The sequence below is a fragment of the Trichomycterus rosablanca genome, chromosome 1, assembly GCF_030014385.1.
Source record: "Trichomycterus rosablanca isolate fTriRos1 chromosome 1, fTriRos1.hap1, whole genome shotgun sequence".
Classification (NCBI taxonomy): domain Eukaryota; kingdom Metazoa; phylum Chordata; class Actinopteri; order Siluriformes; family Trichomycteridae; genus Trichomycterus; species Trichomycterus rosablanca.
In genome coordinates, this window is record NC_085988.1 from 17,179,864 (window position 1) to 17,192,646 (window position 12,783).

A 12,783-nucleotide genomic window follows, 5' to 3' on the forward strand; every position below is an offset into this window, starting at 1 on the left:
TCCATGCACAACGTCCCCACCCACATAGCCCAGTCATCCCACCCTTGCAGACATGGTAGCCAATTACAGTCTGCTGCAGGCACTGCCGAGTTTCGAACCGAGGAGTTCAGAATCTCGGTGCTGGTGTGCTATCGGAATATCCCGCTCCGCCACCTGGGCGCACACATTTATTATTTTTGTAATTAATAAGTTATAACAATTAACCAATATCATAATCTGGTTTTATTTTTTATCCTACAGTTTTATATATTGTATATATTTATTTAGTCACTCATTTCATCTTTTGTCCAGTTATCTTACATTATTAGACCATTCGGACCAGACCTATTCTTCAGAACTATTTTTAGTAACCTGACTCCAGAGTCTCTTGATTCTAAATTCTGACGTAAAAAGAAACACAAAAACGTACCACACATGATGTTGTAAAGCTCAATATTCTCAAAAGCTGGAACTTGCGTCCTGAACTTAAAGCTGGGGCCATGTCCCAAAAAGATGGTCTGTAAAAAATGAAAAAAAAAAATCAGCCAACCTTACAAGTAAAAACACACACACACATTCTGTGCTGAACTGACAATGACCTGCATGCTGCTAAACTTGTTGTCAAATCCGTGATCACCAAAGTATCGACAGCTGCCGGGAAATCTGTTCTCAGGAGCCCTGTAATGCACACAAGCTTTAATATCAGCTACATCACAACACTGAGGTAAAGCAGTGACTTAAATCAAACTTAAGCTCTTAAACATGATGATATTAGAACACACTATATAGACACACTACAAACACTGTACGTAAACACACACACATTAACAGTACGTACAGTGCTACAAGCCATTTCCTCTCCATGAGCAGGTGCACGTCCTCTATCCTGCGGTTGTTGGCATAGTGCAGACGTTTGGGCAGGTGCTGCTTCAGATACGGCTTAAAATGCTGATTGGGCATCTTACACTGCCAACACACAGTATACACGAACAATTAGATGTAATCAGAATTAAAAATTGGACCTGTAATAAAACTTGAGGGTGGCAGGGTGGCTTGGTGGGTAGCACTGTCACCTCACAACAAGAATGTCTTGGGTTTGATTCTCAGTTGAAGCAATCTGGGTCCTTTCTGTGTGGGTTTTTCCCCCACAGTCCAAAGATAAGCAGTCAGGTTAATTGGAACTACTAAAATTGCCTTAGGTGTACGTGTGTGTGTGTGTGTGTGTTTGCCCTGTGATGGACTGGTGAGTGTTTCCTACCTTTCAAGTGAAATGAGGCCCACTGAGGCCCAGAATAGGATGTTGTGGTGATGAAACAATGAATGAATGAATAAATGAATGAATAAAACTTGACATATAAGTCCAGGCACTTACAGATAAATTGGCTACCAGTTCTTTTGGATCATCTAAAAAAAAAAAAGGAAACGCATATGATCACTCTGTTAGTAGTACAATATATGGCCACAATTATGTGCATATCTGACCACATGTTAAGATAGTTTATTCTAAAATCATTGACATTAATATCACATCGGCCCCACTTTCGCGGCTATAACAGCCTCTATTCTTTGGGAGATTGTGGAGTGTGTGAATTTGGAGTGTGTGAATGTGTCCATTCAGTGAGGTCAGGCACTCATTTTGGATAAAACTGTCTGGCTCTAAGTCATTACAGCTCATACCAAGTGTGTTCAGTAGGGCAGAGGTCAGGGCTCTGTGTAGGCCACTGGATTTTTTTTTGTTATCTTCTTACGCAATGTACCCCCTTTTTTTTTTTTAGTGGCTAAGTGGGTAGCACTGTTGCCTCACAGCAAGAAGGTCCTGGGTTCGATCCCTGGGTCCTTTCTGTGTGGAGTTTGCATGTTCTCCCCATGTCTGCATGGGTTTCCTCCAGGAGCTCCGGTTTCCTCCCACAGTCCAAAAACATGCAAGTGAGGTGAATTGGAGATACAAAATTGTCCATGACTGTGTTTGACATTAAACTTGTGAACTGATGAGTCTGATGTAACCAATAATTACCATTTCTGTCATGAATGAAACCAAAGTGTAAAACGTGATGTTAAAATCCTAATAAACAATAAACAAAACTTTTTCCCAATTTAGCATAGCCAATCCGCTGTTGGGGACCCCAGTGGCGTCCAAGAGGGGTGTATATTCGCCTGACACACACTTCCTCCGACATGTGCGCAGTCCACCAATCTCTTCTTATTCTCCCATACTTTGGTGGACTTGTGTGTAAGGTCGGCTTCTCGTACAGAGCGCTACCTTCCAATTTTTGCGCTCTTCCACTTCCACAGATAGCCCCACCCCTTAGTCCGGTCTTTCCCACCCAGCAGACTGGAGGCCAATTTTGTCTGCTGCAGACATTAGCCAATTGTGCCTGCTAGAGGGCGCCTAGCCGACTGGTAGCAGAGACGAGATTCGAAGCCGGGGGCTCATAATCTCAGTGCTGGTGTGCTAGCGAATTGTCCCGCTGCGACACCTGGGTGCCCAGCCCTCTGGATTTTGTCCATATCAAACCCGTCCAACCATGTCCTTTTTAGACCTTGCTTGCTGCACAGGTGCACAATCATGCAGCAATCTTTTCTATTCTGACTCTTGCAAATCGTAATTTGAGCAGATTCATATATTTCTATATATGAATTTTATAGCCTGTTAACAGCAGGTGTGGCTAGAGTAAAAGAGTATGTCCACATACTTTTGGCCATCTTTCGTATAGTCTATTTTGTTCTTGACTTTATATTAAAAAAACAGCATGTTCTGTATCTCACATGGCATGCTCTGGTTTTTGGCTCGTAACCTTCCAGATGATCCAGGGATGAGCGTGAGGTCTTCAACTTTGAGTCCATATTGGCTGAGATACTCGGTGCGGTCGCAATGCGCCTCCTCCATTCCTACACACACACACACCATAACACTGTAGTAACTGACACACTGTCCACCTCAATGAATCAAACATGTTTGATTTAACCAATACAGCACCCAAATTCAAAATGTGTGTGTGCAGTACCATGATCTCCCACAATGATGACGTTTACACAGCGGTGCAGGTTCATCTGTTTCAGCCCGTTCATTAGCTGACCAATGATGTTATCAATTTCTCTTAGAGGATTATCCAACTGTACAGTACACAAGTACACACATGTATTAGATGTTATTCCCTGCTTCCTCCAAACATATTATTGGTTATTTTGGACAAGTAACTCAAATCTTTGTTTCATTTTATGACCAAAATGTATTTACTTTGTCCATGTGATCAGTAACAAGCTTCAGTAAAGATTTAAGTTGCTCATTATGGAGCAGTAGCTTTGTTCACATGGCAGCCTTAAACTTAAGCTTGTGGTGAGTGTAAACTGAGCATGTGCAATAGAAATCATGCTTCAGAACTAAAGGAAATCTGAGCTTTTGTGCAAAGGAACTGACTTGGTCAATTTTCGTAAAATATTTAACTTTTCATGCAAACTGCTATGCTAATTATATAAGCTGGGTATACAATAACTGATATTAGCCCATCTGTCACCCTGTACACCTACACAGCAACAGATAATGGGCGTAGCTAATCAATAAATGCACATCATACATACATACATGTGATGCTTATACCTCATTACTGAGAGGTCCCAGCCTATGACCAAATGTATCTGGTTGCTCCGAGTGTACGGCATATACATACGGCCTGAAAACACACACAACACAGTCCAAACACTGCACTGCTAAGTCATGTAGCACTCAAATATGTTCCGTAAAAGTGCATTGGTTAGTGGACTCAAGAAGTAAAGAAGTTTGGCTAATGGCTGACCTCTCATCATCGGGTAAGTGCAGCCATCTGAGAATGGTCAGAATCCTCCTCTCCAGTGGAATCACCCTGTACACACGTGTAAAGGCGTAAGTAAAACCGTGGATTTACCGTTATGCACATCTGACTACTCAAAACTCCATAACAGACATTCAAGCACTTTGTCTTTTGTTCAAGTAGCATTCTCAGTGACCACTGACCTCATCAGGTTCAGCTCTTCTATTTAGGTCCCGTTCAAACGAACTTGGGTAATTTAAAATAAGCTATTTTTCAAAAACTATCTAATTACTAAAAGCATTGGAGGACAAAATTTTTGCAAAGTTTTTTCCTCTACAAATTTCATGTCAACAAACAACAGTTTTAGCCAGTTCTTTAGGGTATATACATTGTAAACGACACAAGACCTTTTCTAACACATGTTCACAAACAGTTCATTTCACTTATAATTCACTATAACAAAATTCCAGTAGGTTTAGAGGCTTTACAAATTCCTGATAGAAACTTCTGATAGGCTAATCATTAGAATTATTGTAAGGCATACCTTCAAGGCCTAAATTACTCTAATTTACTCTAATTACTCTATTTACTCTAATTACTATACCGCCACAAGTTTGGTATATCCTTAGGAGCAATTTTCTAAGCCCTAAAAGTACCATGTTCACCTGTTTAAACAATTATATACAATTGTCATGCAAACTCCACACAGCAAGTACCCAAACCGCTTCACTTGGGAATTGCTGTGAGGTGGCCACCATGCCGCCCTAAGTGTGACAGTTTCCCTTTATAGATTTGTTTGTTTGTTTATGCATTTTTTTCCTCTTTTTCTCCCAACTTTTGAGTTATCCAATTACCCAATTGCATTATGCTTCCTCTCTACTGATGCTGATTGCTGAGACTAACACACCCCCCCTCCGACACATGTGCAGTAGTCAACCGCATCTTTTCACCGGCACGAGGTGAGTTCATGTGTGGCCGTAATTGTATCAGAGGCCGTAACTGCATCAGTTATGAGGTCCTGTCCGGCTCTCACCCTGTATGAACAACAGCCAATCGTTGTTCATGTAGGCGCCCAGTCTGCTGGGTGGCAGAGCTGAGATTCAAAACAACGAGTTCGAAATGTCAGCTCTGGTGTGTGCTAGCTTGCTTTACCACTGCACCACCTGAGCACCCCTTTATAGATTTTAATAACCATTATTAAAATGGTATCACTGGGGCCAGTGATAGCTCAGTGGTTAAGGTACTGGACTAGTAAACAGAAGGTTGCCGGTTCAAGACCCGCCACCACCAAGTTGCCACTGTTGGGTCCCTGAGCAAGGCCCTTAACCCTCAATTGCTCATTGTGTTCCGCTCACTGTGTAAGTCGCTTTGGATAAAAGCGTCTGCTAAATGCTGAAAATGTAAATGTAAATTATTGGTTAGTATGGAGGTACAGCAGTGTTGGTGGTACAAAGTGTTCTATTAGCTAAAGTCTAAAGGAATAATCTAACTTTTACTACATACTGAAAGGAAATTTAAATTATCAGATAGGTATTTTTATGTTTTAATACTAATTCACAAAAGATTATGGTAAAAATCATATAAACATCCAATATCTTTAGCCTAAAAAACTACAAAACTAAAAAATTCTAATCTAAAGTAGGTTTTCCTCTGTGTAAATAGTGACAGATTTATTCATTCATTCACTGTGTCTTTTATTGTGGGTTGTGGTGGGTACAATTCACTGGGTGAAGGGTAGGAAACACCCTGGACAAGTTACCAGTCCATCACAGAGCACATACACACACCTAGTGCAATTTTGTATCTCCAATTCACTTGACTGCATGTCTTTGGACTGTGGGAGGAAACCGGAGCTCCTGGAGAAAACCCACGCAGACATGGGGAGAACATGCAAACTCCACACAGAAAAGGACCCTGACTGCTCCACCTGGAAATCAAACGCAGGACCTTCTTTCTGTGAGGTGACAGTGCTACCCATTGAGCCAACGTGCCACCCTGTTGTTTTTAACATATATTTTAATGTATTAAGACTTTCTGTTAAGTTCATATTTATAAGCACGAAGTCGAGACATTATGTGTTAACATTTGAAGTGGATATATGTACTGGAACTATAAAGAACAAAAACAAAAAGTTAAACACTTGTTTCCCTGAAGTGTACACTATAGACATGAGTCACTATTGTTGAATACGGCCCTTTGACTTTCACTTCAGCTGCACTCCTGAGGTCAACAGGGAGAAAAAACCCAGCATGTACACTTAGGAGCAAGACAGAAACAAGGGAGGAAGAAAGAGAGGAACCCCAGACTCAGGAAAATAAACACGGCCCTTTGTTAGTTTATGTAAGTAAGCAGGACAAAAGGGTAAATCAGTTCAGGGTTCTATTGAACTCGGACGGGGATGAATGGACTCTGTGTGTACGGGAGAGGAAATAAGAACAAGCTTTGTGTGTACAGATGCCTGGAGGGGACAGAAATGTCATGTGCTTGTTGATTCATGTGCATACTGGTAACACTTCAGACTAATCCCAATTTCAAAACCAAACAGCTCCAATCTGGCTTTAGAGAACACACAGAGGGAGAGAAAATACTAAGTAATCACATTGGACAAGGTCATAAAAATTTACTATATAAAAGAGGTTTCATTGGAGTAGTTGCCTTTACAACCATGGTTACATAATTCTGGCTTGACTCTGACCATTGTCCAGTGGCTTCTTCCATTGTTAAAGTAGTAGAATCTACAGTAGCTGCTCAGCACTGCAGAGTCTCTATTGTCGTATATTTCACTTCATAACATGCCACATATTTTCAATAGGAGACAGTTCTGGACTGCAGGCATAACAGTCTAGCACCTGCCCTTTCTCAACAATTTGACTACACTGATCAGCCATAACATTAAAACAACCTCCTTGTTTCTACACTCACTGTCCATTTTATCAGCTCCACTTACCATATAGAAGCACTTTGTAGTTCTACAATTACTGACTGTAGTCCATCTGTTTCTCTGCATGCTTTGTTAGCCTCCTTTCATGCTGTTCTTCAATGGTCAGGACCCCCACAGGACCACTACAGAGTAGGTATTATTTGGGTGGTGGGTCATTCTCAGCTCTGCAGTGACACTGACATGGTGGTGGTGTGTTAGTGTGTGTTGTGCTGGTATGAGTGGATAAGACACAGCAGCACTGCTGGAGTTTTTAAACACCTCACTGTTACTGCTGGACTGAGAATAGTCCACCAACCAAAAATCTCCAGCCAACAGCGCCCCGTGAGCAGCGTCCAGTGACCACTGATGAAGGTCTAGAAGATGACCAACTCAAACAGCAGCAATAGATGAGCGATCGTCTCTGACTTTACATCTACAAGGTGGACCAACTAGGTAGGAGTGTCTAATAGAGTGGACAGTGAGTGGACACAGTATTTAAAAACTCCAGCAGCGCTGCTGTGTCTGATCCACTCATACCAGCACAACACACACTAACACACCACCACCATGTCAGTGTCACTGCAGTGCTGAGAATCATCCACCACCTAAATAATACCTGCTCTGTGGTGGTCCTGTGGGGGTCCTGACCATTGAAGAACAGGGTGAAAGCAGGTTAAAAAAGTATGTAGAGAAAGATATGGACTACAGTCAGTCGAGCTGATAAAATGGACAGTGAGTATAGAAACAAGGCTTTGGTTATGGCTGATCAGTGTAACTCAGGAGCTTATTTTGCAAAATGAATCAAATCCTTTAAGCAAGCTTTACTTTGCCAAGTCCTGTTTTTTATGTTCATTAAAGAAATTAGGAGACCATGCCACAATAAACTAACATCATTACGTGCATAATTATGTACATAATTACGTAAGCGATTATGTACGTTTTTTAAATAATGAAGTCTGAAGTCACTGAAAAAGAACTTCTGCAGAAAACATTGACACACGTGTCCCTTAGAGGTGTATGTAAACTTTTAATTGGATGCAGTTAGTTTGGTCCTTATACTTTGTCGTTTTGCTTACCAAGGCCAGAAAAATGTGCCAGCCTTCACCCCCTGCTTCTCTGCTGTTATCCAGATCTAACAGAAAAACGATCAAAAAGTAATAATAAACATAACACCATGACATGCATTTAAAAGAGCTAAAGAACAGTTTTTAAAAGATAGTCACAATTATATTATTAATAATGATACACATAAAAAGCATCTAATGTGGAATATTACAGTACATTTAATAATAATGTAAGGCTGATTTCCAGTCATTTAAATACTGGATGAAGATGGAAATTTGATCATAATTAACCAAATGCTTTTATTTTAAAACTGTACTTAATCCACATCTTGGAACTTTAATAAATAAATAAATAAATAAATAAATAAATATCTGTGGAACTACAATAAATTAATAAATAAATGACTAAAAAATTTTGCTTTTATTTATTCATACTTATGTAATTATGTGGATCTACAAAAATAAATAAATAAATAAATAAATATATGTGGAACTACAATAAATTAATAAACCAATAAAATAAATAAATAAATGTGCAATACAATAGATTAATAAATAAAAAAGAAGAAATGTGTACCTAAGAAAAGAAAGGAAAAAAGAAAGAAAGAAAAAAAGAAAAAAAGAAAGAAAGGTGGAACTACAGAAATAAATAAATAATTAAATATAAAAACTTAGAAATAAATTAATGTAGAAGTACATTAATTTAAATAAAATCAAATAAAAAATAAATAAATAAATGAGGAACAAAGGAACTAAAGAAAAAAAGGAAGGAAGGTGGAACTACAGAAATAAATAAATGATTAAATACAAAAACTCAGAAACAAATTAATGTAGACATATTAAATAAACAAATTTATGAAAATAGAAATAGATCAAATAGATGTTGATGTATGGGAATGCAGAAATAAATTCAAGACATTAATTTAATTAATTTTGATGTGGAAATAAATTCAAGACATTATTTTAACATTTATTTTTCATAATACAATTTATTTATTCATGTATTTATTAAACTATATTTATTAATTCATTTGTTAAAAATTGTATAAATGAATACCATTATATTAAACTATTTATTTGTGCATTAATTTATTTATAATTATGTTATTTCTCATCATTCACAAAATAATCTAGTTTTACTTTAAGCAAATCAAAGCAATCGCCTGATTTCTGGTGTGACCGGTACTTCAGTATAAAACATCATCACTGTGCAGTAAAACACAACTGAATATAAAATGTGTCAGACTGTTTGGATGAGATAACGAAGGCAAGAAGACTGAACTCACAGGCTGACCACCCCACCAGCGATGATTGAGCTTCTCTCTCCCTCGCAGGTTAAAGTTTGCATTGAATATGGGGTCATACATGGAGTTACAGACGATGCCATGAGACTCTGGATACAAACCCTGCACCATGACCCACACCAACACATGATATTAATACATGTTTATACTGATATCAGAATATTTACTGTAGGTGGTATAAGGGAGATTATAATGTACCGTGGCAAGTGTGTAAAGGTTGGGAAACGTTTTAGAGGGGTACATTGGTCTCATATGAGGTGCGTGAGTTCCACAGTTTCCTTTGAAAAAGAAATAAGAAACAAATGGTTATGGGGGAACAGAAATAATAATTCTGAGATGCAGATGCAAAAATTCTTAGTTCCAAGCATGTCTGTGTAGTACATCTATTCAAGACTTCTAACCGAAGTATCCCTGAACCATCATATTCACAGCGTTAAATATGATATATGGACAAAAGTATGTAAATACCCTTTTTTTTTTTAGTTCACATTTTTAGGTGTCACACTCATTGCAAACAGGTGTTTCAATTATATGTAGGGCCCTACTAATTTCATACTAAATTCACAGGACAAATGTGCCTAATTTCACAGATTTTTTAAGAAAAGTGCCACAATTTATGGCAGTCATTAAATTACACTTATAAAGTGAATCATAGAATGAATGGAAGCTACAATGCACAGCTACCTTAATGGGTAAGGCAGACATCTCATCCAACACTAGAGCCTGACCTTACAAATGCTCTCATAGCTGGATGAACTATCTCTTAGCATGCTTTTTTAGAAGAGTAAAGACATGGCTTCAAAGGAAGGGTTCCATATTAATGCCTATAGTTTTGAAAAGGTCAGGTGTACATATACATTTGGCCATTTGTAGATTGATATTGATTTAATGCCAAGGAACTACATGATCTATGGACATCTCTACACAGTTACTCTGACACAGAATGCAACAATAAATAAAAGTGCAGGCTAAGGTGCCTCCAATGTCCTCTTTCTATCATAACTTCACCCCCCATCCTGAACCCTACTGTGTTAATACTAAGCTATTAACTAATGCTGACTAGTAAATTCAGCCAAGTAATTTTGGCAAGGTGCTCAAGTTTCCCCTTTACCTGTAACCAAACATACGTCTTAAATATCACAATATCACACTAACTACTAAATAATACACACAATTAAAACCACAATTCCAAAAATAAAAATCTTTTACTTAGTTTGTGGATGTTGGGTATGACATTTTTTCCTTTCTTTATGTAGGAGGCGCGGAATCCATCCAGAGAGATCATGATGAGAGGAGGACGCACAAACCTGCACAAAAAAGGATAGCAGTTATTCTTTAGCATTTACATTTACGGCATTTAGCAGACGCTTTTATCCAAAGCGACTTACAGTACTGTGACTATTTTTTTCTAAGCAATTGAGGGTTAAGGGCCTTGCTCAAGGGCACAACAGTGGCAACCTAGCAGTGGTGGGGCTTAAACCAGCGACCTTTCAATTACTGGTCCAGTGCCTTAACCACTAGGCTACAACTGTCCCACAGCAGTGTTTAGTTAAAACACACTAGCACACCAGAGCTGCAAGTTTGAATATCAGCTCTGCAACGGGCAGGCCAGGTGCCTACACAGACAATACTTGTCCAAGGCAAGTAAGACTTCTGTTGGCTGATCGATCATGGGGGTTAATTGAGATTGGTGTGAGACGCTCCACACGTGACACGAATCTCCATATAAATTTGCCTCATGCAGGTAAAAAGAAGCAGTCGGGTTGGTCAGGAGTGGACGTCAGCAGCAGTAGAGGGAGAGTAATGCGATAGTGTGACTGGATGTGACAAGATTGTGAGAAACTTTCATTATAAATGCATTTTTAAAAGTGCATGTGTAAATAATTTAATAAGAATAATAACACATTTTAGTCAGGTTAAGACAACCAATAAATAATCTACGCTCCTGAATATCTGCCTCCCTCTGATTACCTCTCACTAACTCTTGAAATAAGGGACAAAACATTTTAGGTTTTATATCTTTTTATGTACTACATTCATTTAAAAGGGGGTGTGTATATAGACAGAGGTTTTTACCCAACCATGTAAGAAAACAGTTTTTTTATTATTATTAAATCACTTATTATATTTATACACATTATATTTTCTTTCACTTCATATTTTTTTATTTTATCAACACTGTGTTGCAGGTGTCATATTTAAAATGTGTGAATATTTACAAAATACAATAAACATGTTCAGCCAAAACATTATTTATAAAAAGTTATTTCTTTGTATTTTCATTAGTTAAATAAAGGTTAAAAAAGAAATAACCATATTATATTATACTATATTCACTCTCTCCACTTTATAAGCTTCTACTGCACATCTTCTTAAATATGTATGTATATACATGCATATATAATATATATGTATGTATATACACACACATAAAAGAGGTACACAAGATGTACACAATAGAAATAATTCAAAAATATATAAAATAAATAACTCAAAAATTATATAAAAATGTAATTAAAGAATATATATATATATTATGTATATATTCTTTAATTACATTTTATATAATTTTTTGAATTATTTCTATTGTGTACATTGCATTTGTTTAGTGCTGATGTGACCAGGCAGTTATAAAAAGCATTTTCACTGCTAGTTGTATCTTGTATATTGATTAGATTTTCTGGAAATAGGTTTTGTAAATTACTCAAAACTTTAAACAAGGGCAAATTAAAGATGCACTGAGTAAAGCTTAGGAATGGCACATCAGCATGATTTTTACTGGTGCAGAATATTGAATATTGGCAGATTTTACCAACTACTATTCTGATACAAAGTTGAATAAAATGATACACGTAATCAGAGTGTACTCTTACCCAGCAGGACATTCTGCAGCAGAAATCTCTTCACAGTCTCCATCTACCCACTGACTCTCACCTGTAAACCGTATACAGTAAAGATCATGCATAAACACACATATACAATTACACAAAATTACATTTCAAATTTAATACACACACAAATGAATGAAAAAGTTTAGGCATCTCTGGGCAATGTACATTTTGTTTTTGTTTAAGAAGAGGTAACACAAACTTTTGTAAATGTTAATACTAGGGCTGTCAAACGATAAATTTTTTTAATCGCGATTAATCTCAGAATGTCATATAGTTAATCGCGATTAATTGCATTTTTTTTTTTAAAGGAGGTGGTTTTATTGTTATGGCTGATCGGTGTACATACACTAACATACACAAAAACTCATTCACAATCAACACAGTCTTGTTCCCTGGGTTCTGACAACTCATACTAGCGACTATATTACTTGCATCTTTGCACAATATTGCATTGTTTTTTCACCTTATTCTCACCTTATTCTACCTGCTGCTATATAAACCCTACGCTGCTAACTGGATATCAGAATATGTTTTTATTAGGGCTGTCGAAGTTAACGCGATAATAATAACGCGTTCCAGTGTTGCCAGACTGGGCAGTTATCCGCCAAATTGGGCGGATTTTGTTGGAAAACAATTTAATAGCATTTAAATAACACTTCTGTTTAAAAGAAAATATTCAGTTTTAAGAAGCACCAGCATTGTAGAAGGTTATTAAAAGTAAAGTCAATTTTCAATGCTGATTTGGCTTAATAGTGTTGGTCAGTCTGAATCATATTCTTGAAATGATAAAGTATTGCAAAGGAATATCTTTGAAATTCTACCTCATAATGTTAAGGT

At 37.5% G+C, this 12,783-nt stretch overlaps 1 protein-coding gene across 1 annotated transcript in view; it reads right to left on the reverse strand.

The window, feature by feature from the left end:
* The window catches only part of enpp2l (ectonucleotide pyrophosphatase/phosphodiesterase 2-like), a 43,679-nt gene that overhangs the window by 19,272 nt on the left and 11,624 nt on the right, over positions 1–12,783 (reverse strand). The window contains exons 5-17 of the mRNA XM_062987363.1: positions 11,929–11,989; positions 10,265–10,362; positions 9,254–9,333; positions 9,038–9,157; positions 7,764–7,819; positions 3,774–3,839; positions 3,578–3,650; positions 2,985–3,093; positions 2,746–2,868; positions 1,352–1,383; positions 818–945; positions 579–657; positions 410–497 (exon numbers count right to left, since the gene is read on the reverse strand). Of these exons, the coding sequence (XP_062843433.1) occupies positions 410–497; positions 579–657; positions 818–945; positions 1,352–1,383; positions 2,746–2,868; positions 2,985–3,093; positions 3,578–3,650; positions 3,774–3,839; positions 7,764–7,819; positions 9,038–9,157; positions 9,254–9,333; positions 10,265–10,362; positions 11,929–11,989 (1,113 nt within the window). The remainder of the gene's footprint in view (positions 1–409; positions 498–578; positions 658–817; positions 946–1,351; positions 1,384–2,745; positions 2,869–2,984; positions 3,094–3,577; positions 3,651–3,773; positions 3,840–7,763; positions 7,820–9,037; positions 9,158–9,253; positions 9,334–10,264; positions 10,363–11,928; positions 11,990–12,783) is intronic.